This window comes from Ranitomeya imitator, chromosome 2, assembly GCF_032444005.1.
Source record: "Ranitomeya imitator isolate aRanImi1 chromosome 2, aRanImi1.pri, whole genome shotgun sequence".
In the NCBI taxonomy this organism is placed as follows: Eukaryota; Metazoa; Chordata; class Amphibia; order Anura; family Dendrobatidae; genus Ranitomeya; species Ranitomeya imitator.
The window spans coordinates 481,426,537-481,453,554 of record NC_091283.1 but is presented as its reverse complement, the minus strand read 5'-3'; the positions used below and the strand labels follow the sequence as shown (position 1 = coordinate 481,453,554).

The 27,018-nt window shown below is 43.7% G+C and overlaps 1 protein-coding gene across 4 annotated transcripts in view; it reads right to left on the bottom strand.

Moving 5' to 3' along the window:
- Positions 1–27,018, bottom strand: part of TANC2 (tetratricopeptide repeat, ankyrin repeat and coiled-coil containing 2) — a 656,536-nt gene that overhangs the window by 129,933 nt on the left and 499,585 nt on the right. For all 4 annotated transcript variants that reach the window (XM_069751346.1, XM_069751349.1, XM_069751347.1 and 1 more), the window contains one exon: positions 16,172–16,354. In XM_069751346.1, the coding sequence (XP_069607447.1) occupies positions 16,172–16,354 (183 nt within the window). The remainder of the gene's footprint in view (positions 1–16,171; positions 16,355–27,018) is intronic.

The window sequence follows — 27,018 nt, the reverse complement described above, 5'->3', positions numbered from 1 at the left end:
TGCCACTTTCTACCGCGCATGCGCGGCCGGAACTCCGCCCCCTCCTCCCCGGACTTTAGAATGGGCAGCGGATGCGTTGAAAAACTGCATCCGCTCCCCACGTCGTGCATAATTTTCTCAACGTGCCTCGGTAAAAAGGGGGAAATCAATTGCATTGACCTGTATAGCAGTAATAGATGAGATAGGTTAGAGGTGTAAATGGCGCTACATGGGTAAAGACCCCAGGATCTGATGGGTGACCTTGATCGTTATTTGGTGACAATATTTGCTGGTCACGTGAACATGGTCTCATAATCCCAAGGGGAAGTCTGGGTTTATTGCCATAGAACAGCCTAGACCTTCTCTAAAAGCAAAGTAGATAACTTAAAGGGACACTAAAATATTACATATTTACTGTGAATGTTCACGATTATCAGCATTTCAAGTTGGGAAGAGGATGAATGTGATGCTCTTCAATGAAATTTCTAAGGAGAAGTCCCCAAAATCCCTGCCCCATTACATCACCCCTCTAAATCTCCAGTTCTTAACTCCTTCAGATACATTTTACAATTATATGATGCCACCTCTTTCTATAAGCTGCCACCAAGTATTACGGTAAGTCTTGTTTACCACAGAGATCAAATACTTATTTCTCACTGCAAAATGCAAATACATTTACCGTATATAATTTATACAATGTGATTTTCTGGATTTTATTTTTGATATTCTATCTCTCAATGTTAAAATTAACCTACCCTTAAAATTATAGACTGTTCATGTCTTTCTCAGTGGGCAAACTTACAAAATCAGCAAGGGATCAAATACTTATTTCCTTCACTGTACATATAGTTTGTCATCCATCATCAGTGAGTATGGATGACTTCATCTAGTGTGTATGGCCGCATGTGCCTGTGCCCCATCATAACAAATTTCTCTCTCATATCTCAATGATTATGTGGCAATACATATTTCCGTTTGATTTTTCTTGTATTTACAGAAAAAAAACAATGCCAGACATATTAAAAGGGAATGTTTTATCAGAAAATGACCCCTTGTTTATATAAGGTCTGTGTATCACATATATTTAAAAAAATAAATAAAATAAAATGAACAACTGTATAAAACAATAGACAACAAAGGCTCTACCATTTGCAAAAATGAAGTCATAGCTCCCCCTCCATTCACAATGGCGCGCACACACGTTAGATGATCCAACATAATGGAATAGCTATTGCTGCTAATGTGCCGGCAGATTTCCTGAAATAACAGGAAGTATGAGTCTAGAATAGCACAAGTGGCTTGTATACATGGCCAGATTTCTACTTTTTTTTTTTTTATTTGTATCGTGATAAGAAAAAAGTATAAAAAAATGCCAAAAATGTTTAAAAAAATATTTTAAACATGAAATCTGGGTTTAAACAGCATTTTCTGATGACACATTCCCTTTAAGGCCCCCATAAACACTACAGAAAAGTTGGCCATATGTACCAATTTCAGAGACAAGTACTGACCATCTAAACAGAACTCCCAACTCTCCCATGACAGATGATATAAGGGGGAAGAGAGATGGCACTTTTTGAATTTTAGCAATTTAATGTGAAGGGTCACCTTCAAGACTGCTGCATGTATGAGGAAAAAAAGTTAGCCATATTTGCCAATTAAGTGAGATTCCCCAACCATCAAACTCATATGAGGTCTTCTAGTTATCTAGTTTCTTTTCCTCTTCACAGAATGTTTACCCTAAGTCATATTGCAAACTCTTTAAAGGGAACCTGTCACCCCCACAGGCGTTTTTAACTAAAAGAGCCACCTTGTGCAGCACTAATGCTGCATTCTGACAAGGTGGCTCTTTTAGTTATGCTCCCTGCACACGCTGAAAAAAAAACGCTTATAAAATGTGCCCTCTCATACCGTGAAATCATCCTGGGGCAGGTCTTTCCCCCCTAATCCAGACGCACCACAGCCGTCACTCATGGCCTCTGCGCGCCGCCTCCCCTTGCTTCATTAGCGTCCCCGACGCCTGCGTCATACGTTTTTCGCCAGATCCATCGCTGTGCGTTTTTTCACCGGACAGAAAAAACGTTTCTCTGTATGTGTTTTCCGGCCGGCGGATAAAGCTTTTTTGACGGATCCGGCTAAAAACGGATAAAACGTATGGCCATCAGGCGCAATTCAGTGCTAATACAACTCTATGAGAAAAAAACGGATCCGTTTTTTTCAAAACTAGCCGGATTGTGCTTGACGGCAAAAACTTGATGTGTGAAAGCAGCCAGATATATGGATAGATACATCTATGTATCTATAGATATATCTATCTATAAATACATCTATGGATAGATATATCCATAGATATATAATAGAAAGGCCAATGTTTCTAAGGCTACTTTCACACTTGCGTTTTTAGCAATCCGTCGCAATCTGTCATTTTGGGAGAAAAACGGATCCTGCAAATGTGCTCGCAGGATGCGTTTTTCACCATCCGTCGCGTCCGTCGTGCAACGGATCCGTCGTGTTTTGGCGGACCGTCGGCACGGAAAAACGTTCAAGTGAACGTTTTTTGTCCGTCGCGTCTGCCATTTTCTACCGCGCATGCGCGGCCGAAACTCCGCCCCCTCCTCCCCGGACTTGAGAATGGGCAGCGGATGCGTTGAAAAACTGCATCCGCTGCCCACGTCGTGCACAAATTTCACAACGTGCGTCGGCCCGACGCATAGCGACGGACCCGTACCGACGCAAGTGTGAAAGAGGCCTTAATGAGCGTTTAATTTAAAAAAAAAAAACAAAAAAAACGGCGTGGGTCCCGCGCAATTTTCTGTGCCAGAGGGGGAAAGCCGACGGCCGGGGGCCAATATTTGTAGCCTGGGAAGGGGTTAATACCCATGGCCCCTCCCAGGATATGAATATCAGCCCGCAGCTGTCTGCATAGCCTTTACTGGCTATTAAAATAGAGCGACCCCCAAAAAATGATGTGGGGTCCCCCTATATTTTATAGCCAGAAAGGCTATGCAGACAGCTTAAGACGCGCCAATTCCGGCACTTAGCCCCTCTCTTCCCACTCCCGAGTAGCGGTGGGATATGGGGTAATAAGGGGTTAATGTCACCTTGCTATTGTAAGGTGACATTAAGCCGGGTTAATAATGTAGAGGCGTCAATAAGACGCCTATCCATTATTAATCCTATTGTAGTGAAAGAGTTAAAAAAAAAATCAAGACACAGCCAGAAAAAAGTATTTTAATATTCTTCATTTAACCATACTTACCATACTTCATTGCCTGCAAAAAACGTAAAATAATAAACCGTATAGTACCTGTCCGCAGTAGTTCAATTAAAAACGAGTGTCCCACGACGATCTCCCCTATAGAACAGTGACATCGGGTGATGTCACTGCTCTATAGGACCCTCAGTGACACACTGACAGGAGACAATGGCTCCTGCAGTGCACCACTGAGAGGTTACTATAGTTCAGAGTCTCACTTTATGGCATTTGCTGCGTGGGAAATTTCTCACACAGCAATGCCAAAAGTGAGACTAGGGACTATTTTTTTTACAGTGGCGGAGGAATACAGTACGGAAGGATACCTTCCTCCCGTCATTGTATTCCTGGAGCCCCTAGAGAGTGGTCGCATCAGCTGATGCTGCCGTTCTCCACGGGAGATCGTCCTGGGACACTCGTGGATTTCTGCGGATCAGGGAGTATATTGTTTGTTATTTTCATATTTTTTACAGATGACACTGGCTTCGGGGAACAAAGTGACAAGTGATGGGGAGTATGTAATCTATGTTATATGTACTGTATGTCTATATGTATGTATTGTATGTAATGTATGAATGTATTGTATGTAATGTATGAATGTATTGTATGTAATGTATGAATGTATTGTATGTAGTATGTATGTAGTATGTAGTATGTATGTAGTATGTATATATGTAGTATGTAGTATGCATGTTGCATGTATGTAGTATGCATGTTGCATGTATGTAGTATGTATGTAGTATGAATGTAGTATGAATAGTATGTTGTATGTATGTAGTATGTATGTAGTAGGTTGTATGTATGTTGCATGTATGTAGTATGTATGTAGTATATATGTATGTAGTATGTATGTAAGTTGTATGTATGTTGTATGTATGTAGTATCTTGTATGTAGTATGTTGTATGTATGTAGTATGTTGTATGTATGTAGTATGTTGTATGTATGTAGTATGTATGTAGTATGTATGTAGTATGTATGTAGTATGTTGTATGTATATTTGTGTTTTTTTTTTTTTTTTTACATTCAGCACATTAGGTGGATGATGGGACTACTACTGTCCCATCATTGGCTAATGTGTCAATCACTGTCATTGTAGCAGGCATAGCCCGATGGGACTTGCAGTCCCATCAGACGATGCCTGCATACACACACAACCCCCGAGAGGCCCGCACAGACCCTCGGCAGCCCCGCACAGATCCCCGGCAGGCCCGCACAAACCCCCGGCAGGCCCGCACAGACCCCCGGCAGGCCCGCACACACAGACATGCCTTCTCCACCCACACACCACCCACACTCCATTATAGTGCATCATTGCATTATGGGAACTTCCAATTCCGGTATTCAATATCGTAAAAGTATCGGAACTCCGATACAGCGAATATTGGCTGATACCCGATATTTGCAGTATCGGAATGCTCAACACTAGTTGCGATTCAACTTTCTCAACTAAAACTATTCAGAATCTGATGTTCATAATAGTATATGAGCCTTAAACTATTAAATAATGGGTCTTTGAGTTATCTTGATGTTCCAATCCAGGAAAGGAGGCGTTGCAACCAACGCTGGTAACCGGGGACGAAACAAAGGGTCAATAATGGGTAGTAGATGTTGTCACGCCTATCCCGGCCTTATTTACGACAATCACTTATTGAAAGGCCAAATGAGTGAGACAAAGCACATCACGGAGCTCAGTCTGTGACCGCTGGAATTCAGTTTCCCATAGGGACGCCGACTTAATTAAGAAATCCTAAGTATGAAGAAGCTAAAGTCACTGTATACATCACGGTAATTACATCAAAAGAAATTTACAACCAGCTCGTTTTTAATTACCCTGCAGTTAGTGTAATTAGCGGCACCTAACGCAATGTATTCTCTTGTAATCAATGATAAAATCTCAGTGAAAACAATGGAAAATCAGCTTGGGGATGAGAAGGTGACTGACTGCAGGGACACAATGGGCACCTGAGAAGGAAAAGGACACTGGGGTCCCCAACTAGCACAAAAGGAATATTTCAAGGGTTGGGATATAGATTTCAGCAACGCTTTGACCACCACTGAATGCTTAGCAAACCATGAATGGCAAGAACCAGTTACTGAAGAATCAGGAAAAGCAAGACAAACAGTGGGACAACATCTGTGTCAGTCGTGGCCACCTTACCTGCCCAGCTGATGGGCAAACTATTGGAATTAAAAGGATATCAACCTTGGGACAAGATAAAAACAAAACAGGTGGGTTAAGGATATGGGTCTGCCAGGTCCCCCATCGGCTGCTCTATTTCTCTCTAAAAAGGAGTTTTTAGACAGAAAATACATATCAACTTTAAATGATAAGTTATATAACGTATCAATATAATTCAAATTAACCCCTATTGTCAGACATCTTTTTTGGCCTGTGGCGTTCAGCAGCTCCACTTTTGGCCCGATGCTCAACACAGAAGAGTGTTGTCCTGTGTCATCATATCACCTGTGCCATACATGAAGGGGGCTGGCTGCTTATAGTAATAGCTAAGGAGTCACTCATCAGTGTTAGCAGCAACCATAAGAAGGGGGCTGGCTGCTTATTGTAATAGCTAAGGAGTCACCCATCAGTATTAGCAGCAACCATAAGAAGGGGGCTGGCTGCTTATTGTAATAGCTAAGGAGTCACCCATCAGTATTAGCAGCAACCATAAGAAGGGGGCTGGCTGCTTATTGTAATAGCTAAGGAGTCACCCATCACTGTTAGTAGCAACCATAAGAAGGGGGCTGGCTGCTTATTGTAATAGCTAAGGAGTCACCCATCAGTATTAGCAGCAACCATAAGAAGGGGGCTGGCTGCTTATTGTAATAGCTAAGGAGTCACCGATCAGTATTAGCAGCAACCATAAGAAGGGGGCTGGCTGCTTATTGTAATAGCTAAGGAGTCACCCATCACTGTTAGTAGCAACCATAAGAAGGGGGCTGGCTGCTTATTGTAATAGCTAAGGAGTCACCCATCAGTATTAGCAGCAACCATAAGAAGGGGGCTGGCTGCTTATTGTAATAGCTAAGGAGTCACCCATCAGTATTAGCAGCAACCATAAGAAGGGGGCTGGCTGCTTACTGTAATAGCTAAGGAGTCACCCATCACTGTTAGTAGCAACCATAAGAAGGGGGCTGGCTGCTTATTGTAATAGCTAAGGAGTCACCCATCAGTATTAGCAGCAACCATAAGAAGGGGGCTGGCTGCTTATTGTAATAGCTAAGGAGTCACCCATCAGTATTAGCAGCAACCATAAGAAGGGGGCTGGCTGCTAATTGTAATAGCTAAGGAGTCACCCATCACTGTTCGCAGCAACCATAAGAAGGGGGCTGGCTGCTTATTGTAATAGCTAAGGAGTCTCCCATCAGGGTTGGCAGCAACCATAAGAAGGGGGCTGACTTAGCTATGGAAATAAGCAGCCATCCAGCCACCTTCGCGCACTGATTAAGTCATATGGCTACACAGGAATCACTATCCTGTATCAAGCACAGGACTAGAAGTGAAGCCACCAGGACCCGGGTGGAATGACTACTTCACGATACAGGCAACAAGCCTAACAGGACCATATTAGTATGTTATATAGTCTGCCATTTACTGCTGACTTATGTATATATTTTGGGACTCAAAAATCCCTTTAACCAGGAAGGTGTATTGAAACCCTTTACTTTCAGGATCCCCTGTGTAGTATGCTCACACCTGTACAGATAGATATAGGAAAACGCCTTACAAATCTATAGAGGTAATAAAAATATCAACTGATTGGAAAGCAACGGATGAGACTGCTGAGAGTTATAGTTCAGCTGTGCCTGAAGCGAAACCCCTGATGTAAGGCCGCGTTTACCAGAACTGTGACTCTGCATTGATCAATGTCGCAGGGACCCCACCTCTTGCTTATAAAACGCTCTCCTCCCTCCACCCACTCCTGTACTATTTTTGCTTCTCTCTCCCCCTCCTTTCTCCCCAAACTGTTCTCTCAGAGTTCCTGTGTGAAGATCCACTATAGCCAGGGACATTAATCTGGAGATAAAGCAGCAGTAAATTGCCATGATAGGAAAGTCATATTAAAGAGTTATTCTCAAAATCACAATGTGGTCTTATAATATTGTATATTCATTTGGGCCAAAATAATTAATTTTTAAATCTTCCCCGTTATGCACATATCATCCCTCAATGGATGCTCCTCCAGGTTCTATTCACATGCTAGTTTCCATTGGGACCTTCCTGCTGTAGTTCCCGTGCTCTTCATTAATTATACTCAGCGCAGTCTCTCACTGGGCTTCATGCCAATATAGCTCTGCTCGCCCCTCTGACATATAGTGTGTCCTACTTAGATAATAGACTCAATACCTCAGTGCACTGACTGATCCTGTACAGCATTCTGTCTGACTGAATTTATCTTCTGCCGTATGCATCAGTATAGAGGCTTGTGTGATTTTACATAATTATTAGCTAGTTTGTAGCAGAGCTCAACTCTCCTGCACTCCTGCTGACAGATTAGTGATATGAAACTGAACATTCTTCTCCATCGGTGCACATGGCAGAAGATAATCCTGGCTAGTAATTACAAGCTCCATTGTGAAGGAGTGTTGAGCTCTGCTAGAAACAAACCAGCAATACAAAAAACACTACAGCTATACTGCCAGAGTTGACAGAAGATAAAATTGATCAGGCAGGGTACTGCACATGAGTAGATAGTGCACAGAAGCACACAGTGAAGTCTACACTTAGATTAGTTGATGATGGTGGGGCTAGACCAGAGCACATGAATGGTAAGGGGTCTGCAGAACTGAGCAGAAGCAAGTGCTGATAAGAAATGTACTTTTTGCAGTGTAATGGCAAAAAACTGATGTGTGAAAGGGGCCTTAAAGAGCAAGCAAGAAGATGCCAAAAGTACACCCTACATGAGATCCTTATCATGACAAAAGCTGAACATAAATTTACTTTTAAAGGGACTCTGACACCTCAAATTAGCGGGATATTTAAATGACTTTTTCCTGTTCGATGGGCGGCGTTTCATCTTCATTTCTCCACCCTGTCAGTCCCTGTTGTCCACAATATGTTAGTGAATTAGAGTACTTGTGCTCCATAGTTGGTGCATGCGCAATGCAACCTTCGGTTGTGCACACGCAGTATGCTTTGCCCAACTGCGGGCAAAGCCGAAAAGCATTAATGTCCCGGAGGTATTTTGCGGTGTTGCGGGACATAGTGCGCGGGCGCATGCGCAGTAATGCTTTTCAGCTTTGCCCGCAGCTGGGCAAAGCATACTGCACGTGCGCCACCAAAGATTGCATTGCGCACGCGCCAACTATGGAGCACAAGTACTCTAATTCACTAACATATTGCAGAGAACAGGGATGGATGGGGTGGAGAAATGAAGATGAAACGCCGCCCATCGAACAGGTAAAAAGTCATTTAAATATCCTGCAAATTTGAGGTGACAGAGTCCCTTTAAGTGGATCTGTCATCACGCTTTGCTGCTCCATCTGTACAAACCCTCATCTGTCCATTATACCATATATTCTCAACTGGAAAGTTTCGGGTCACACTAGCGTCTTAGCTTCCTTGGTGCTGAATTTCTTCAAGTGGATACTGGAGATCTTTGACAGACCCATCTGACCTGCACCCATCAAGGCTTCATTACAGGGTTTTTCCAATCTCTGGCATTCATTGCTAAGACCGGAGAAACGGTCTCTGCACCGGCCACAGGAGAGTGGGTCTCTAAAGCAACGGAGTACACCATTTCTGTAACTCCCATAGGGAATGAGGGTTCTGGAAGCAGTGCGGCTCACTCTACTAGGTGGTCTCCACAACGTCTATCGAAATCTAACAGCACAGCCCTATCGGCAGTTTCCAAAGCCCTGACCTCAGGTGGTACGGAAAGGCTGACATGGGATTAACCCTTAAAAAACCAGATCGGTGTTATAGACTTGGCTCTTCTTGCTGTCAAACATACTGAAAAGCCTGACCGAAATCCCCAAGGACCCCATTAGCAAAAATGTGTCGAGAGCCTAATTAATTCCTGTTTTCTGACCAGTGAATGAAATCTGGGTCAATTATTTTTCAGCTGACCCCATGGAAGCTATGTACAAAGGACCGACCCCTATGGGTTCGCTGGGGCACGTGTATTAGAGGACATTAATAATTGGATTTTAAATACGGGATGCAGAACCAAAACGTCACACTCACAGGTGACATCAAAGCAAATGGGTAAATTGTACCCCAATGTGTCCCTGGGAGATGTACGAGACCTGTCACACCGAAAACTGATAGAAATATATGGCGAGTCTGGAGCACATCTCAGTCAGGCGCATACATCAGCATAAACGTCAAGATACATAAATCTTAACAAGACGGCTCTTTATTCCCAGTCTCCCATTCTAGCATAAAACCTAACAAACATGGAAAACAGCCGGGCCCAGTTCTCGCTGCGCTCCTCACCGTCTCAGAGCTGATTTGCATGTCTCAGACTTACAGCCTGGAGGGCTGGAAACACAAGACGAGATGGTGCTGTGCGGAGCAGACACAGTAGCAATCATTTCCCCTAATTCTGATCACCAGAGACATGTCAGGCTGGTGTATGATCTCTGCTAGGGAAGCACTGAAAAGGGTTGCTGTGCGCTCCTCGCGATGCATCTGTATGTCTGGGACCATAATTGCACGAACACCCTACCCCCGACGCACGTCACTGGGACCCGCAGCTAGCCACGGAGCTAGAAACCAGCGCGTCACTCCTCCCGACTCTGACGCTCTGTTACACGGCAGGTCTTATTAATTCCTTACACAAACCTGCGCCGTGAGCAAAGCCTGCGCTAATTGACAGAATAGCTAATAAGCCATGCAGGAGACCTTACAATGTACCTTATAATAACGGCTGTGCCGACAATATGAGGCGTCTTAAGTTGCGTTTACGCCTCATGACTTACAACATTAAAAGATCGCCAGTCGGTATACATTTATGGTCGTTTAATAGGTTGGCGGACTGTAACAGACCATTCAGTTCATGGTTCTCGGCAGCACGAGTCCGATTTACTCATGTGCTTCCGAGAATGATTATCTTTTGTGCAACACAAAACATACGGTAATTTCACCCGACGAACAAGAGTTTTGCACAGTGACCAACGGCCTGTTGAGACAACACAATTATAGAGAAACAAGTATTCCCCTAGAAACTAATGATGAGTGAACATGCTTGGATAATGTCTTATAAGAGCATGCTCTGGTGTTATCTGAGCATCTGGGTGTGCTGGTATATTCTGTTCCAGTCCCCCTAGGCACAACACATGTGGGGATTGCCTGTGTGTTAGGGAATCCCCATGTGTTCAGGCTGTCTAGCAGCCACAAATCAAGCAGCCGCAGGGACTGGAACATAATATATGAGCACTCCCAGAGCACGCTCTCAGATAAGGCGTTATCCGAGCAGGTTAGGTCATGGCTACTAGGAACACTTGTTCACGGACCATTATGCCAGCCAAATATTACCCATTCCGTACTGGTACTACACACCTAACCCATATACCATATTATCTACACCTGTGTTCACCTAGGCAGCATATACACGGCAAAATGCAATCGCCAATCAGGTCAGTCACATTGATTTTCCATTTAGAAGCTCCTGGCAAGAATGGGGTCTTCTGAACACCACTTAGAATCTGCTATACAGGGTGATAAATTATAGATTGTGCTACACTGGTCAGACGGTACACCCAGCGTAGCACACTGATATATCTTTCCTATATCTCGGCCTGTCAGAGATGAAATATTGATCATGGTGGGAGGTATTTATCTACAGACAGTAGGATGAAATCCTTCTCTTCACTCCGCAATGACTGACAGCGTTGAACGACAGCCAGTAACTGAGCGGAACATGAAGTGCTCCTAATGTATGGAAGCCGCTATACGTTACTGCATATCTCTGCTGTTATTGTCGGATACTGGGGAGCAACTCGCCTTAGGGTACCGTCACACAGTGCAATTTTGATCGCTACGACGGCACGATTCGTGACGCTCCAGCATCGTAACAATATCGCTCCAGCGTCGTAGACTGCTGTCACACTTTGCAATGTACGACGCTGGAGTGATAATTTCATGACGTATGTGCGATGTAGAAGCCGTTGGTTACTATGCGCACATCGTATACGATATATGTTACACCATGCGATCATGCCGCCACAGCGGGACACTAGACGACGAAAGAAAGTTTCAAACGATCTGCTACGACGTACGATTCTCAGCAGGGTCCCTGATCGCAGGAGCGTGTCACACACTACGATATCGTACCTATATCGCTCGAACGTCACGAATCGTGCCGTCGTAGCGATCAAAATTGCACTGTGTGACGGTACCCTTAGGCTGATACATATTAAATCACTGATGGCCAAACCGGCTCACCATCTAATATATATGAGGGTATCCCCTGCAGATATCAGGAGATAGAAGGATCGGACAGTTGGATTTCAGCATGCCCAATCCTTTTGTTCTAGAAGAGGTATGAGGCTGCTACAGTTGATTGACAGCAGCTTAACATCTGTTTTACATGACCTCTGATCATCTACTTGTTTGCTGATCGGTGGTCATCTGTCTACACTGGCTGATTGCTCTCCAGATGTTGACAGAACTTTCTGTAATTACAGATTACTATTACAGATTACCAGTATAACAGATCGCTCTCGGCAGCGCAGGTCCTGTTTTCAGTGTACAGGACAATGTGCTATAGAGAACAATGATCTTTTGGGCAAATCAAAGGAGCCATGTGCTACTAATAAAGATTTTAGAGCTGGCAAAAAGCTTGTTCGTAGGGCGATTGCCGGCAAGTTTACGTTGGTGGATAATCGGGAACGAGAGTTCTTACAGTTTGCCTAAAAGAATCTTTACTCCCCTCTCCCCACAGAGAACACATGCACGCCAAGTCAAGCCAAACGTGCATCTTAGGAGAGATCGCTTTCTCCAAAAGTGGTTTCACGCGACAGCCATCCACTGTACAGCCTGAAGATGATCAAAGCAAACGACTTCACCACTCATCAGAAAAAACGAATAACAATTTACCATTTCAGCCGGCTGATGACAGACTGTTGCAGTGCTCTAAGATTCTGTCCGATAGTCACTAGTCTGTGCCCAGTGTTATTGAATATGTATGGCAACTATGGCTGTAATGGTGCGCATGGACTAAAATGTGCATCAGGATGGTTCACCAATGGCTGGTTGACCATCAACCTACTTCCGGCTGATATGTTTGGCCAGCTTTCATGTAACATCGAGACAGGGAAACATCTTTTAATGACTTTGGGTATGAAGAAAAACTGGGTAGTGGTCCAGGATCAAGGAGACATCTCACCAAGCTTAGGTGTTGGTGAAGTAAACCCTTTATCAAACACTACAATGGGGGAAATGAGCATTTGATCACTTGCTAATTTTGTAAGTTTGCCCACTGACAAAGACATGAACAGTCAATAATTTTAAGGGTAGGTTAATTTTAACACTGAGCGATAGAATATCAAAATAGCGATATCTTATTACGCAGCGCTTTACATACATTATTAGTGATGAGCGAATATACTCGTTACTCGAGATTTCTCGAGCACGCTCGGGTATCCTTCGAGTATTTTTTAGTGCTCAGAGATTTAGTTTTCATCATGATTTACATCTGATAGCCAGCTTGATTACATGTGGGGATTCCCTAGCAACCAGACAACCCCCACATGTACGTATGCTGGCTAACAGATGTAAATCATTCAGCTGCGGCAATAAAAACTAAATCTCCGAGCACTAAAAAATACTTGGGGAACACCCGAGCGTGCTCGAGAAATCTCGAGTAACGAGTATATTCGCTCATCACTATACATTGTATGACTGACATGAGTAAACTGTTACCAATCGGCATCAGTTTAGATGCCTGTTTACACAGGCAGACCAACGTAAAAGATGTGAACAGAGTAATCTGTAATAGTACGCCCAGTGTGCAGCGGCTGCCATAGTTCGAGTCTTGGCTATGCAGAATGATGCACCACCGAGAATAAGTTTTTGAGCTGCGCAAAACACTGTTTTTTGCTTGATGAGCAAAAATGCTTGCTCATCAAGTGATCAGTAGCGTGTTTACATTGAAAGATAATGGTGAAATGAGCTTTTTAAGCAATGCTCGTTCACAATTGTCTTGCCATGTAAATGCATACACATTACCTTTTTTTGTCATACACATTAGAGTTATCTGCACCCATGTACCTTGGCGAGATACGATCAATAGTTGTCTCCAAGTAAATGGGGGGGGCAAAGAAAGCATCAGGCATGTTTGATTCTAAAATGCCCCACCATTTGTTCCTATAGCAGATAAACCCCTGGCAGAGGTATACGCCGAAACAATGTTTTTCAGGGTTCGAATGAAAGTCCCAACAGAGTCAGTGACCATAGGGTAAAACGCGACATGAACATCGCTTGTATGTACTAAGCTGCATTGTTTTATGTATTTCTTATAATTAATACCTATGCACATTTTACATTGCAGAGTGCAAAATAAGGTGACTAGGATACACAGCTTGTCTACGCAATCACTGCCGCTCATCCACAAGACCCCGGAATACGCAGGCGTCTGTGCCATATTAAGAATTTAACACTGTCTGGTAGAAGCGCCCCATCACTTAGATAACACAGTGCCTTACTGGGATAGATGCAGGTTGCAGAGTTCGCATCGATCCTTAAAGCTAAATTTATGGCGTAGTGGTCCCTGTGGGAGATGTATAACGCTCGGGCTCCCTGTGTGAGTCAGACCTGCACAGCCTCATTAGACAATCAAACCAGTTAACTCAATAAGCAAGTCTTTAAGCCTCTTAAGGTGACAGCATCAAAAAAATGTACCGCCGCGGCAGACGCTCTATAAACTCCAGCACTAGTCAGGGTTAACACAGTTTTCTGCTTGTGAAGAAAATACAGAAGTATTATTACAGCAGCAAGGAAAATAATCAAGTGTCAAACAGCACCACCTAGCCAAGGATGGCGTGCAGGACCGCGCGCGGCGTCGGGGCCAGCTGCTCCACAGTAACAGTGCACCTGGCTGCAACCATGGGAAGCAGCCATTTTCCAGCTTTTTTTGTTCTACTGTTTTATAAGGAGTCTGTGTTCTGCCACTAAAAATAAAGACATTTGTAACTATAACTGTCCCTGATATGAGAGTGTCATGTGGTACTAAATAAAGGAGTTTTCAAGGATTAGAGGAAAAAATATGCATTTTCCAGAATCAGCGTCACTCCATGGGCTATGTCAGGAGACCCCACTGAAATGGTTTGTATTGTTTCAATGCACTTAAGTCGGTCATTAGATGCCCATCGGGAAACGATGTGTGGGCCAATCGTTGGGCCGACGGCCATTTCATCTGACACTACCATGTACTCGGCCGAGCGCTCCTGTGACCTCTATTAGAAAGCCTACAACTTACATGTCGGCCATTGACTTATCTCCGTGAGAGCAATGAAATTGGCAGTCCAAATCAAACCAGCATGATCAACATCTGTCCCGACTATCAGTCATCCGGCTCCCCATACACATTAGGCCACTGTCCGAAGCCATCGATATCAGCGGGCTTTTGGCAGGGCTGCGGAGTCGGGGCGCCCATTTTGGTGGAGTTGGAGTCATGGAAATTGAGGAGTCTGAGTCGGAGGTTTGACTTACCGACTCCACAGCCCTAGTTTTCAGCTGACAGTCTAATATCTATGGGGGCCTTTAGGCAAAGTATTTTGATTACCATAAATGACATTTAAATCATGAAAACAATCACACCAAAGTGCCCTATACTAAAAGTGGGACTGTTTTTGGGGAAAAAAAAGTCCCTTCGTGACAAGGGTGTGTTAGGGCGGAGAACTGCGGCAGCCACGGCAACTAGGGTTTGCATATTAAATAATTCTCTGATTTTGTGACTGCAGAGGCACCAATTGAGTTTTTGAGCAATGCCAATCAAGACAGGACTGTGCTCAGTATGAAAATTGATGGGGAGGAAGGGTGCCCTAAGCTCCTGGTCACCACAAGGGTGCACTGAAGTCCCCTCATCTAAATACATTTAAAAAAAAAGTATTTTTTTTGGCAACCAAACAGTTAATATCTATACAACAGATATTAGTTTTCTCGGAGCCAGGTTCCCTCTATAATTGGTTTAATTAGCGTTTTGGGGAAACAGCTTCCCTTTAATCTCGATGTCTCACCGGATGTTATAGAATAATGACCTGTAAATATAATGGCGCACTTCCATTATTCAAGCGCACAGAGAGAGAGCAGCGAATCATAATGGTCTCTCTCACCTCAGCGTCTCTATCTATAATATATATATACTGTATATACATAATACATTTATAGAAAGGAGCGGAGATACCCAATATACCCCAATCAGGCGCATCTGAAAGGTTGGTACCAGAATATTATGTTATTCTCAGCACAGAATTCAGGAGCGATGCATGATCCGTACAAGTCACATGAGATCTGCAGCGTTAGACCCCTTTATGTGGGCACTGCAGGAAGCATTGCCAGGATACAGTGGCACGCCATGGGAATACAGTCGCATAGGGGATTGCAAAGTAACTTTTTTTATCTGTTTAGACAGAGAGACTATGGATTATTTTGCAGCGCGAAAACTTGAAGCATCTAGTTTTTCTCCCCATTAAATAATATTAAACTCACGTTATATCAGACAGATGTCCCATAAGCGTGATATTAGCGTTGCCATATGAATCTTTACATAGCGCCAACACAATCTATAGCCCTTTACTACCAGGGAGAACCTAACCTCCCAATATATTACTGAACAGGACTTGGCCATGATCATGGATATCTTGGTCCAAGTAGTAAACGGAACAATAATGAGTAAGATCCAATGCCAAACTCCTAAAAGCAGTGATTCATATACTGGTATAGGAATATAAACCTATATATTGGTACTTGGGTTCTTCTTTGGTGGTCTTACCAGTTAGTTTCTTGACAGGTTGCAGCCGCACACTGATGGCTTGATGGGTAAGGAGGGGCGAGGAGGGTAGCGAGCGGGACATGCCCTCCATCATGCGTATATGTTGCATGCCCTCTGTCACAGGTAGGGGGGTGATGGAGTAGTCAGGCTCAAACGCACAGTCGTTTTCAGAAGAGGAGCCACCTGTTGGATACAAGCAGTAATTAATGAAAGATTCTCTAACATTTCCAGTACTCAGGTAACATGCAGAATACAGTGCACAGCACAAGAAAACCATGGGCCAGAAACACGAGGGTTAAAGCTCAAATCCAACCTAAAGCTGCATGAAAAAAGAAGTTCATGATTACAATCCACATATGCACTCGTAAAAAAAACAACAAAAATGTTTCTTAATATGTTAGTTGGGGCATGTTTTAGCATAGATTTAGAAATAGTTACAGTTTGCCAAGCCAGCAGCAGCGGCATCCCCAGCCAGACAGAGGCGTCCCAGCCAGACAGCAGCGTCCCCAGCCAGACAGCGGCAGCTCCAGCCAGACAGTGGCAGCACCAGCCAGACAGCGGCAGTGACCCCAGCCAGACAGCGGCAGTGACCCCAGCCAGACAGCGGCAGCCCCAGCCAGACAGCGGCTTCCCCAGCCAGACAGCTGCAGCTCCAGCCAGACAGCGGCAGCTCCAGCCAGACAGCGGCAGCCCCACCCAAACAGCGGCAGCCCCAGCCAGACAGCGGCAGCTGCGGCGTCCCCAGCTAGACAGCAGTAGCCGCGGCATCACAAAAACCAGATAGAATGTTTCTGCACTTGTCCCCTTTACTATTTCCCCATTGTCTCAAAAACGTGGAAAAGCCTGTGACCCCAAATATATTAACAGTTACGATAACTCAATGGCTACCTTCAGTGAACTGCACTAATTTTCTTAAAAGTCACATATCCCTTAAAAAATTTGGTGCCACCATTTTACGCCTCATTTATATGGCCGATTTTTGCGTACAAATGCTATCCGTAGTTCTCACAGATTACACTAGCACCCCTGATGGGTCTATGGGGCCTTTCACATGTCTGTGATTTTTTGTGGACTGCTCGGAAACATGTCTGATTTTGATCAGACGCTCGTATCAAAATCGCAATGAAAGTCTATGGATCTGTAAAAAAAAAAAATTGATCACACAGAATGAGGTCAGATTTTCACAGACTATCACAAAGAAGAAGGTGGAGACACTTTTTTCTCCATGTGTAAGAAACACTGGAGGACACCCAGACCAAACTTTGATCAAAGTCTGATCAAAATAATCAGGCTGTTTTTCTTGAACATGAGAAAAACGGACATCTGAATGAGCCCTATGTCTGCCCTAAAGTTAGAAAATGAAATGCATACCTTCTTTGGGCAGGTTTGGCTTTGCATGTTTTTACATTTTTATGTTTTCAGCTTATTAAAAGGAACCTATTACTTGATTCATGCTGCCCAAACCAAGAGCCGCATCAATCAGAACCTGGTTGCATGGTTGTAGTCAGATATGTTTTGTTTTCTGTGAAACGCAGCAGCATTTAAGAGAAAACATAATTTGAGACTCAGTTTGGAACTGTAGGGACCATAGGCGGATTATAAATAGGGCAATTTGGGCTACCGCCCGAGGGGGCCCATGGCTATTTCCAGGAGCTCAGCTGACGACAATACAGAATAGCAGCACAGCTGTTTTTTTTATTAATATGTGTATGGGATGTGTGCCTATATATATATATGGGCTACGTGAGGGCTCGTACTATATATAGTGGGCTATGTGCGGGCTCATACTGTATGTAGGAGGCTATGTGGGGGGTCATACCATGGCTCCCTCACTACTGAGCATGTACATAAAGTGCAGCACAGATTCATCTCAACTAAAAGCCGAGATCCTTAGATCAGGAACAGAACAGACATTTATAGGACATTTCAGAAATTTCCCAAATTATTATGGAAAAATTTACAACTGACTCCGCTGCCCTTAGCAACCAATCAGATTCCACTTTTCATTCTTCACAGACTCTTTGGAAAATGAAAGGTGGAATCTGATTGGTTGCTAAGGGCAACTGAGTCAGTTTCACTTTACACCATGTTTGATAAATCTCCCCCTTCATAACCCTATTACATATACTGTCCACCTACTTTTGGACCACCCTGTATATAAGTAGTCCATGTCCACAGAAATGTGACTATGAGGCATATGGGTTTTTTTTTAGAGTTTTTTTTTTGTTATGGTTTGCATGTATAAGGGCCCCATAGGTTAATCGCTTTAGTTGTTGATTGAGGGTGCTATGTGGGGGCTTATACTGTGTTTAGTGGAATTTCAGCATACTTAATTTTGCTCAATGTTACCGTAAGTAATGCAATTAAAAATAATTATAATTAACATGCTAACATTGAGCAGAATTAATTTCAGCCTATTGGTGCAGCCTCCATAGTCACAGTCTGTCATGTGGCCCAACGGGAAAATTAATCTCCCACCCCTGATCTATTATGTATAGTGCTGTACATAAGGGAAAAATGTAGGCGGTGTGCTATGTGCGCCGCTATCTCTGTCATTTCCATCTACAGATGTCCACCAGAGCACCTGGGTGTACTCACATGACCTATCAAAGAGGAAACATCGGGTACTTGGCGGGGTAACGGCTTCTAAACTGCCCTGGCTACTATTAATCCTCCCCTGATAGTGACCACTCGGATTATGCCCCTGGCCGCCTTCGCCCCACCATACTCCAGTTGGTGGGCAGATCCCAATGTACACAAATAGGGGGAACCTGTCAATCAAGGCGGCCATGGACACATCAGACTAGTCTCCCGATAGTCACTGGCTGGCTTTTTAAACTACGTTTTCTTGGAAAATCGCAAACTAAGAATAGAACAGTCTGTGGTTCGGGCGGTATGGATTTACTGGTCTTTTAATCTGTGCACCAATTGTTGCCATTTACCATCTACTTTCACACTAGCGTCGGATTCGGCCCGTCGCAGTGCATCGGGCCGAGATTCCGACGCTAGCGGTGAATGCGCCGCACAACGGAGGCAGTGGATGCATTTTTCCGGCGCATATCCGCTGCCCCTTTGTGAGAAGCGGGGAGGTTGGGGCGGAGTTCCGGCCGCGCATGCGCAGTCGGAAAAAGCGGTCCGTCGGCAGCAAAAAAACGTTACATGTAACGTTTTTTTGCTCCAGGCGGTCCGCCACAACACGGTGCAACTGTCGCACGACGGTTGCGACGTGAGTCAATACGTCGCAATGCGTCGGTAATGTTACTCTATGGGGCAAAAACGCATCCTGCAAACAACTTTGCAGGATGCGTTTTTTCTCCTAAACAACGCATTGCGACGTATTAAAAAAAAACGCTAGTGTGAAAGTAGCCTTAGCACTGCGCCTTTTCCAACTTTTGTCAGGCATGAAAATGTTCAACTTCTGTAACGTCTTTGTGCATTTTGCTACATTTTGGGGTTTGGTTTACACCAAAACTGTTGTAAACTGCGAACTACTCTGTCCTAAAGAGCTTCACAACTATGGACGATGCAAAAAGACGGCAAATGAAACAATATGGTAAAACTATAGACAATCGAAGAATGACTCATGGCTCCTTTTATTAGACAGATACACCGCCATCTGTTCCAGACACATCTCCCGCTTTTTATAGGACCACCTGCTAAATAAGCAACAATCCTGTTTGCACTAAACACACAGCAAATATATTTCCATCTTCACCAGTAGCATCTCCACATCCTCTAGGTGGGATTATTTCTACATGTACCGCCCGGGTTTAGGCTTATTGATAGCAAATAGTTACACATATGGATAGACTACAGAGGACTGTACACAAATAAGACTTATCTTCTTCTGCGGAAGATAAGACAAGGCATTGCTATAGCAGCAGTCTGGGAACTCCGCCAAGTGCTCGGTTCATCTTCTCCTTCCATTATTACCCCATCTTTACTACCAATTTTACTATTGTATTCACAAGCCTTGTATTAAAAGGAAAGCAAAATCAATACTGCAATGTGACAGTTCTATCAGTGCGGAACTTCACAGCTCCAAGTCTGTGACAATGCCAGATTAGAAAAAGTACTGTGTGCGTGCTACGGAATGAGGTCGATCATAGCCAGATGGACTTTAAAGGGAATAGTTCACCAGTTTCTTTTGCTACCGCATATGAGAGCAGCATGATGTAGTAGCAGAGATGCAGATTCCAGCGATGTGTCACTTACTGAGCTGCTTGCTGCAGTTTTGATAAAATCACCATTTTGTCAGATGCAGATTTAGCAGTTCTCTGAATAACCCCTTCACACCCCTAATCAGCATCTGTCTGTGTACACTGTGCATAGGCAGAAAGCTGACAATCAGTGGTGGGAGCAGGGTTGTAAGGAGGTCATTACTATGGAGGGCTATATAGCAGCAGATTTACTATTTCTTTAGGGATAATCAGTTATTTTATCAAAACTACAGCAAGAAACCCAGTAAGTGATACATTATTCAGTTTTCAAATTAAGTGACAGATCCCCTTGAAAGGCTGTAGACCCCTCTAACAAGGAAAAATATATATATATTTTTTTTTACATAGGTTAGTCGTCACATTGAGTTAAAAAAGTTGCACTACATTCCAGTCAGTAAGTTTTGTTCCCTTATTTCACATTCCATGCCCCCAGTTTCAGACTTTTCTCTTGTGAGCATGTCCGTCCCAGGAATACATGCTGGATTTGAGGACTGTGTATTCAGGTGGCTGAAGTCAGAACTAGCTCTCAAGTATCAGCACAGCTTCATACTAGAAGTGATTTACCTTTATACAGCTAATGAAGAATCGTGTGCTTTCCAACCCATCCGACGACTGCCTTAGCTGCCCTTTCTAATCATTTCAGATTTTCCTCATTCTTTTTATTTAGGTTTTTCACCTAAAACCTCCTCCCTCTTCCTGTTATCACAAACCCTGAGAGAAGGGAAAACGGAGCAGAAATCAGTCAGCTCCAAGAGATCAGATGGCTAGGTGCAGCAGCAGGACAATTTGAAATGAAAACTATTTAAAAATTTGCTTAACCCCTTCTGGACATGACATGTTTCAGTACGTCTTTAATCAGGTAGGTGCTTTCACAATTGGATACAGTGAGGGGTTCAATCACAGCAGGAGCTTAGCAGCTCCTACAGGAAAAAAAACGGGTCAGTGACAGAACTAATCCTGCAACTTAACCCTTTAGATGCTGGGATCAAAATTGACAATGGTATTCACATGGTTTTAAGAGAGAAGAGGATCCCTCTAACTCCGTGTTCCCCAACTCCGGTCCTCAAGAGCCACCAACAGGTCATGTTTTCAGGATTTCCTTAGTATTGCACAGGTGATTGAATGCTTGCCTGGCCAGGTGATGCAATTATCACCTGTGCAATTCTAAGGAAATCCTGAAAACATGACCTGTTGGTGGCTCTTGAGGACTGGAGTTGGGGAACACTGCTCTAACTCCATAGGAACCCCCACGATGTGATTGTGCTGCTGCTAATGGTTGTCAAACACTGACCTATGGGTCCGCCAGGTTCAATAGCCCATTAGATCATGCCAGGGTCTAAAGGTCCCTATACAAATAGAGGATGAAAGGAGTGAAGTTTGAGCATGTGCACTTCCGCTCCATTAAGATATGGTTCTATAGAGCGCAGGTCTCCGGACACAGAACCCCATACTTGTGATCACTAAAGGGTACAGTCTCGCTGGGATAGGAGATAACTTTTGATTCTAGGAATATACCTTTAATCTTGCATTTAGGTAACAAATGGACACAAAAAAAAATAGATGAAAAAGTGTAATGTATGTTGTGCTCATAGGGCCCAGGGCTGCAGGCTTGTACAAGTACTGCATTGTCCATGAAGAACTAGGACAGGGATCAGCCACCTTCAACGCTCCAGCTGTTATGAAATTACAACTCTAAGTCATTCTTGAAGTATTAATACTTTTCTCTTGTTTACAGTTCGTTGCCTTGGAGACCGACCACCGCGCAACAAGCTGTAAGCCAACTGTTAATATCTCAAGAACAGTTGCAAAATTCAATATGCAGTAAGTAGCAAAAGTGCATGTTTTTATATCCAAGGGGAATCGTTTCTCCTTATGGAGAGTGACATACCATCTCTGGCTTGTCAAGGTAAGGAGGCTTATTCGCCGTGCAATGCTCCTCTGGGAAATATAATATGCAAATTGCCTCTTCTGAGAAAAAGAGGACTTAAACTCTATAGCGCCACCTGTTGGAAGTAGCGATCCTACAAGCCACAATCAACCCTTTAACGAGTCGTGTAATATGACTTAGGATAAAATCCAAATCAGTATCTCAATTCGCAGACACGGTGTTTTGGGCTGTTGGCCCTCGTCAGTGCGAAGCATGAGAACTAATTTGGCTAGGTGAGAGGCTCTGGACTGGGGTCTAAGGGGTATCGTTTATCCTTATGGAGAGTGACATACCATCTCTGGCTTGTCAAGGTAGACCTCAGTCCAGAGCCAGAGCGAGAGAGAGAGCGCGAGAGAGAGAGCGAGCGCGAGAGAGAGAGCGAGAACGGATTCGGTAGCCGGAAACGTTCATTCACACATCCGTTCCATGCGTTTATTGCCGGAAACGTCCCTTCAGGCTTTTTCGCCGCACAGATAAAACGTTGCAGTCAACGTTTTTTTTTGTGTCCGGCAAAAAAGCCTGAAGGGATGGATCCGGCACAAAACGGATGAAACGCATGTCCTTCAGGCACAATGCGGCGCTAATACAACTCTATGGGAAAAAAAAACGGATCCGGCTTAAGAAAAAAACGGATCTGTTTTTTTCAAAAACTGCCGGATTGTGCCTTAAACAAAAAACCTGATATGTGAAAGCCTAAGTCATATTGCACGACTCGTTAAAGGGTTGATTGTGACTTGTAGGATCGCTACTTCCAACAGGTGGCGCTATAGAGTTTAAGTCCTCTTTTTCTCAGAAGAGGCAATTTGCATATTATGTTTTTATATCACTACCCCACATAATCCATTGAAGGTGGTGGGAATAACCCCGAATGCACAGTATGCAGATGCTGAATTTGATATATTTTCCTTCTGAAAGGCTACACAGACAGATACGTTTCTACCAAGAAAACTATTTCTGGGGAACTGTACAAATCACACAAACAATCAATAGGATTTGCTTTTTCCTGCTTGAGGCCAGTGTGATCAGTGTCCTGACATATGGAAGACATTTCCAGCATACTTCCACCAGGACTAATGCATCTCCATAGATTGGTATTAGCTGAATTATTGATGCGCTGATCTGGGATCTACGGTGGACTCCAGCTCGTCTACGATTAACATGCACTTATCACCACGGAGGTAGGAAACAAGCCACAGCCAGAACACTTTGGCACGGATTGTCTAGGAAGGGAGCCGATAGGTTAAAAGCCAATCATTTAGATCCTTATTTGCACGCCTGACGTACAACTCAGATTCTATAGAAATGAGAAGGTTTGGAATGAGAGATGAGTGAATGGACAAGCAGGAACCTGGCACAGTGGCCACATTAGTAATCCGTGACCGCTGGTCAGGCGCCCTCTTAAGGCTCCACACACATTAGATTAGGGTCGGCCAAACCTCACCGATATTGATGGGTTTGGCCGACGGTCTAACGTTTATGGGGCGCCAACCGACTGATGGTCATGAGAGATGAGATAAGCCGCCGGCCAACGTGTTGGCTCCTATGTTTGGGAGAGACGGCTGAGATGGCTGTTAGCCAAACGATCGGCCAAAGCATTTTTCAGCCAAAAGCCATCTAGCACACCAGGCACTTCTTCTGATTGGTAGGCCTGACTCAATGCCATGAGTGCATCATGGTACAAGAATAACGTCATATCGGGCCTAAAAACCAGAACAAGGGCTGGGGATTTTGGCAGTTAAGCGGTGGATCACATGGCTCCAACGAGCAGGCACGGAATACTGGACTGGCTGGTGGATCAGGCCCCAATGAATAAATTTGCTCATCTCCATTGGGTCTCTTCGCCTTGCTGTACAGAATCTTACGGAATAGGTGAGAAGAGCCTGTCTGTCCACTAGGTGGCAGTATAGTTGAGCTTTTCACCAGCAGTTGCAGTATTTTATACACGGGTCATACAGAGAAGCAGGAGCGCACATCCTGACATCATCACAGCACTTACATGTATTAGCCGGCCTGGAAACATATCAAAGCTTTATCATCATCCAGCCTGAACTAGATGAAGCCAGCGCGCTGGGACTCACAAATGCATGTAATGCCATACATTTCAAGAAGCAGATTAGAAACTCATCCATGTCGTCCACCCGCCTGTTCAAGATGAATTCCCAAAGTTTCTAGCTGTCAGATTTTACATGGAGTTTGAAACTAGAGAAAAGTTCTAACAAGATAATAAGCGCAGCCCTATACAGATGGCATGTCCAGGCATTCCGGGATCAGACATCTTCTCAAAACTTTTTACTATTAAGAAAAAGTCAACGGTTGGTAGTAAAATACCAAATAAAATAAAAAATGAAAACACAAAAGTTCTCCCTAAGACAGAAAAAGCGCTGTGTATCTGGAGCTGAAGGTCTTCCTATAGTTTGCCAATTTGCATGGTCTCCTTTTCTATCCAAACGATCTGTGCTGACAAAAGAGGCATTTACATAGACATTGTGGAGTTTGCAAATCACTTGTATCAATAAGGCTTCTTTCACACTAGCGTCGGATTCAGCCCGTCGCAGTGCGTCGGGCTGAGATTCCGACGCTAGCAGTGAATGCGCCGCACAACGGGGACAGCGGATGCATTTTTCCTGAGCATCCGCTGCCCCATTGTGAGGTGCGGAGTTCCGGCTGCGCATGCGCGGTCGGAAAAAGCGGTCCATCGGCAGCAAAAAACTTTACATGTAACGTTTTTTGCTCCTGGCGGTCCACCACAACACGGCGCAACCGTCGCACGATGCGTCGCTAATGTTAATCTATGGGGCAAAAACGCATCCTGAATTCCCAAATAGATTACCGTATATAAACTGACTTACTCTGCTGTTAAAAATGTACTTAATCAAAGGCCCAGCACACGATTATGAGGCAGGACTAGTCTGGCTGAGTGTCTCCTCCACCACACTAGTCCAGGCTCCATACAATCCCAGTTATGGTAGGACTGACAACACGTCACGGGCATATAATGGATTTCCAGCAGTTCTAACAAAATGGGAGTTATACGTAAGATGCCAATTACGCCTGCCCAGTGTAAGCGTGATTAGAGAATCTGATGAGGAACTGATGCAGGACTAGTCTGGTGGAAGAGATGCTCCACTGGACTAGTCCTCGTTTATTAGCATGTCCCGAGCTGAGAAACAAAAGTACATTGTAAATGGAATCTGTCACCACTTTTGAGCTATGAAACCTATAATTATGGGCATACAGGTTATAGACTGCCCAATTTAAGCGTGATTAGAGAATCTGATGAGGAACTGATGCAGGACTAGTCTGGAGGAGGAGATGCTCCACTGGACTAGTCCTCGTTTATTAGCCTGTGCCGAGCTGAGAAACAAAAGTACATTGTAAATGGAATCTGTCACCACTTTTGAGCTATAAAACCTATAATTATGGGCATACAGGTTATAGACTGCTGAAAAAAGTCCTACCTGTATGCATCATATCAGACCCTTTGTCGTAAAGAAATCTGCTTTTATCACTTCATGTAAATGAGTTTTTCCAGGTTATGGGGAGGATGGTGCCCGGGAAGATAACTTCGTACTTCATGATATGATTTTTTTAGGCTTTTCTTATTCTTTTTTTTTACTGATGGGGCTTTTTAATTAGTTGAGCATTTATTATGTTATTTTTTGTTAGTGTGCCCTCAGATATACGGCTTTATTTTTCTGTTTTTGATGCAGATTTTAAAGCCAAAGCAAGGAGCATATAGAAAAGCATCTACCGTACTTCTATTATCTTATTTTAATCCAAAACTGGCTTCCAAAACTGCAAGTACCCTAGTAATAAAGACTAATGACATCAATCCATGCAAACGATCCTCCAATCTGTACCAGGTAAATCCTAATTTTCTGCGGTTAGAATTTATTTAAAGTGGGAAAAAAACTGATTAGAGAAAAAAAAGTCTATTGATATGTATGATTGCTCCTCCGGGTCTACAGAGATGAATATTACACCGCCTAACGTCAGCCGGCTTGAAATTCCTGGAGAGAATATGGCTGGGATTAGATTTCAGTATTGCGGCATGAAATATCTCGGGGAAGGGTAACCCAATTAGTGCGAGTTCCCGGATGATGGATGAGGACAGAGGAGTAAAGTCTCGGATTGCACTGAATGATCACAGTCACTGTGTCTATTAACCTTGGTAATACATTGGGGCATCCCCGGCCATGACTAGGGATTTACAGGAACTGTTCTTAAAGGGAAAGCTAACTGCACTCATGTGATGGAAAATATGTGTGCCGTGGACAAGAAATGCAGCTCCATTACCAAAAGAAATAGACGTTACAAATTCAGATCGGTATACAAGTTTACTCACACATAAAAAAATAGAGGAAAATTAAAAAAACAAACAAAAAAAAAAAAAAACACGTGTTAATGAAGCATGAAAATACCTAGAGTTTCCAACCACAAATAGTGGTCCTTGCTACCACACATTCAGCAGGTTACAGGCTACAAGACTTTACACATAGTCTAAAACCACGGAGACACATAGGTCTCCATCTGTGCAGCATACACAAAACAATAGGATTTTTATTTTTTTTTTTTAATTAAATTTTGTTTCATTTTTGGTTTATTGAAAATTCACTGGAGCTACGAAAAATGGTGGATATATCTATTAAATTGTCACTACTATTTCAATGCCTGCATAAATCAATACTATAAAAAATATA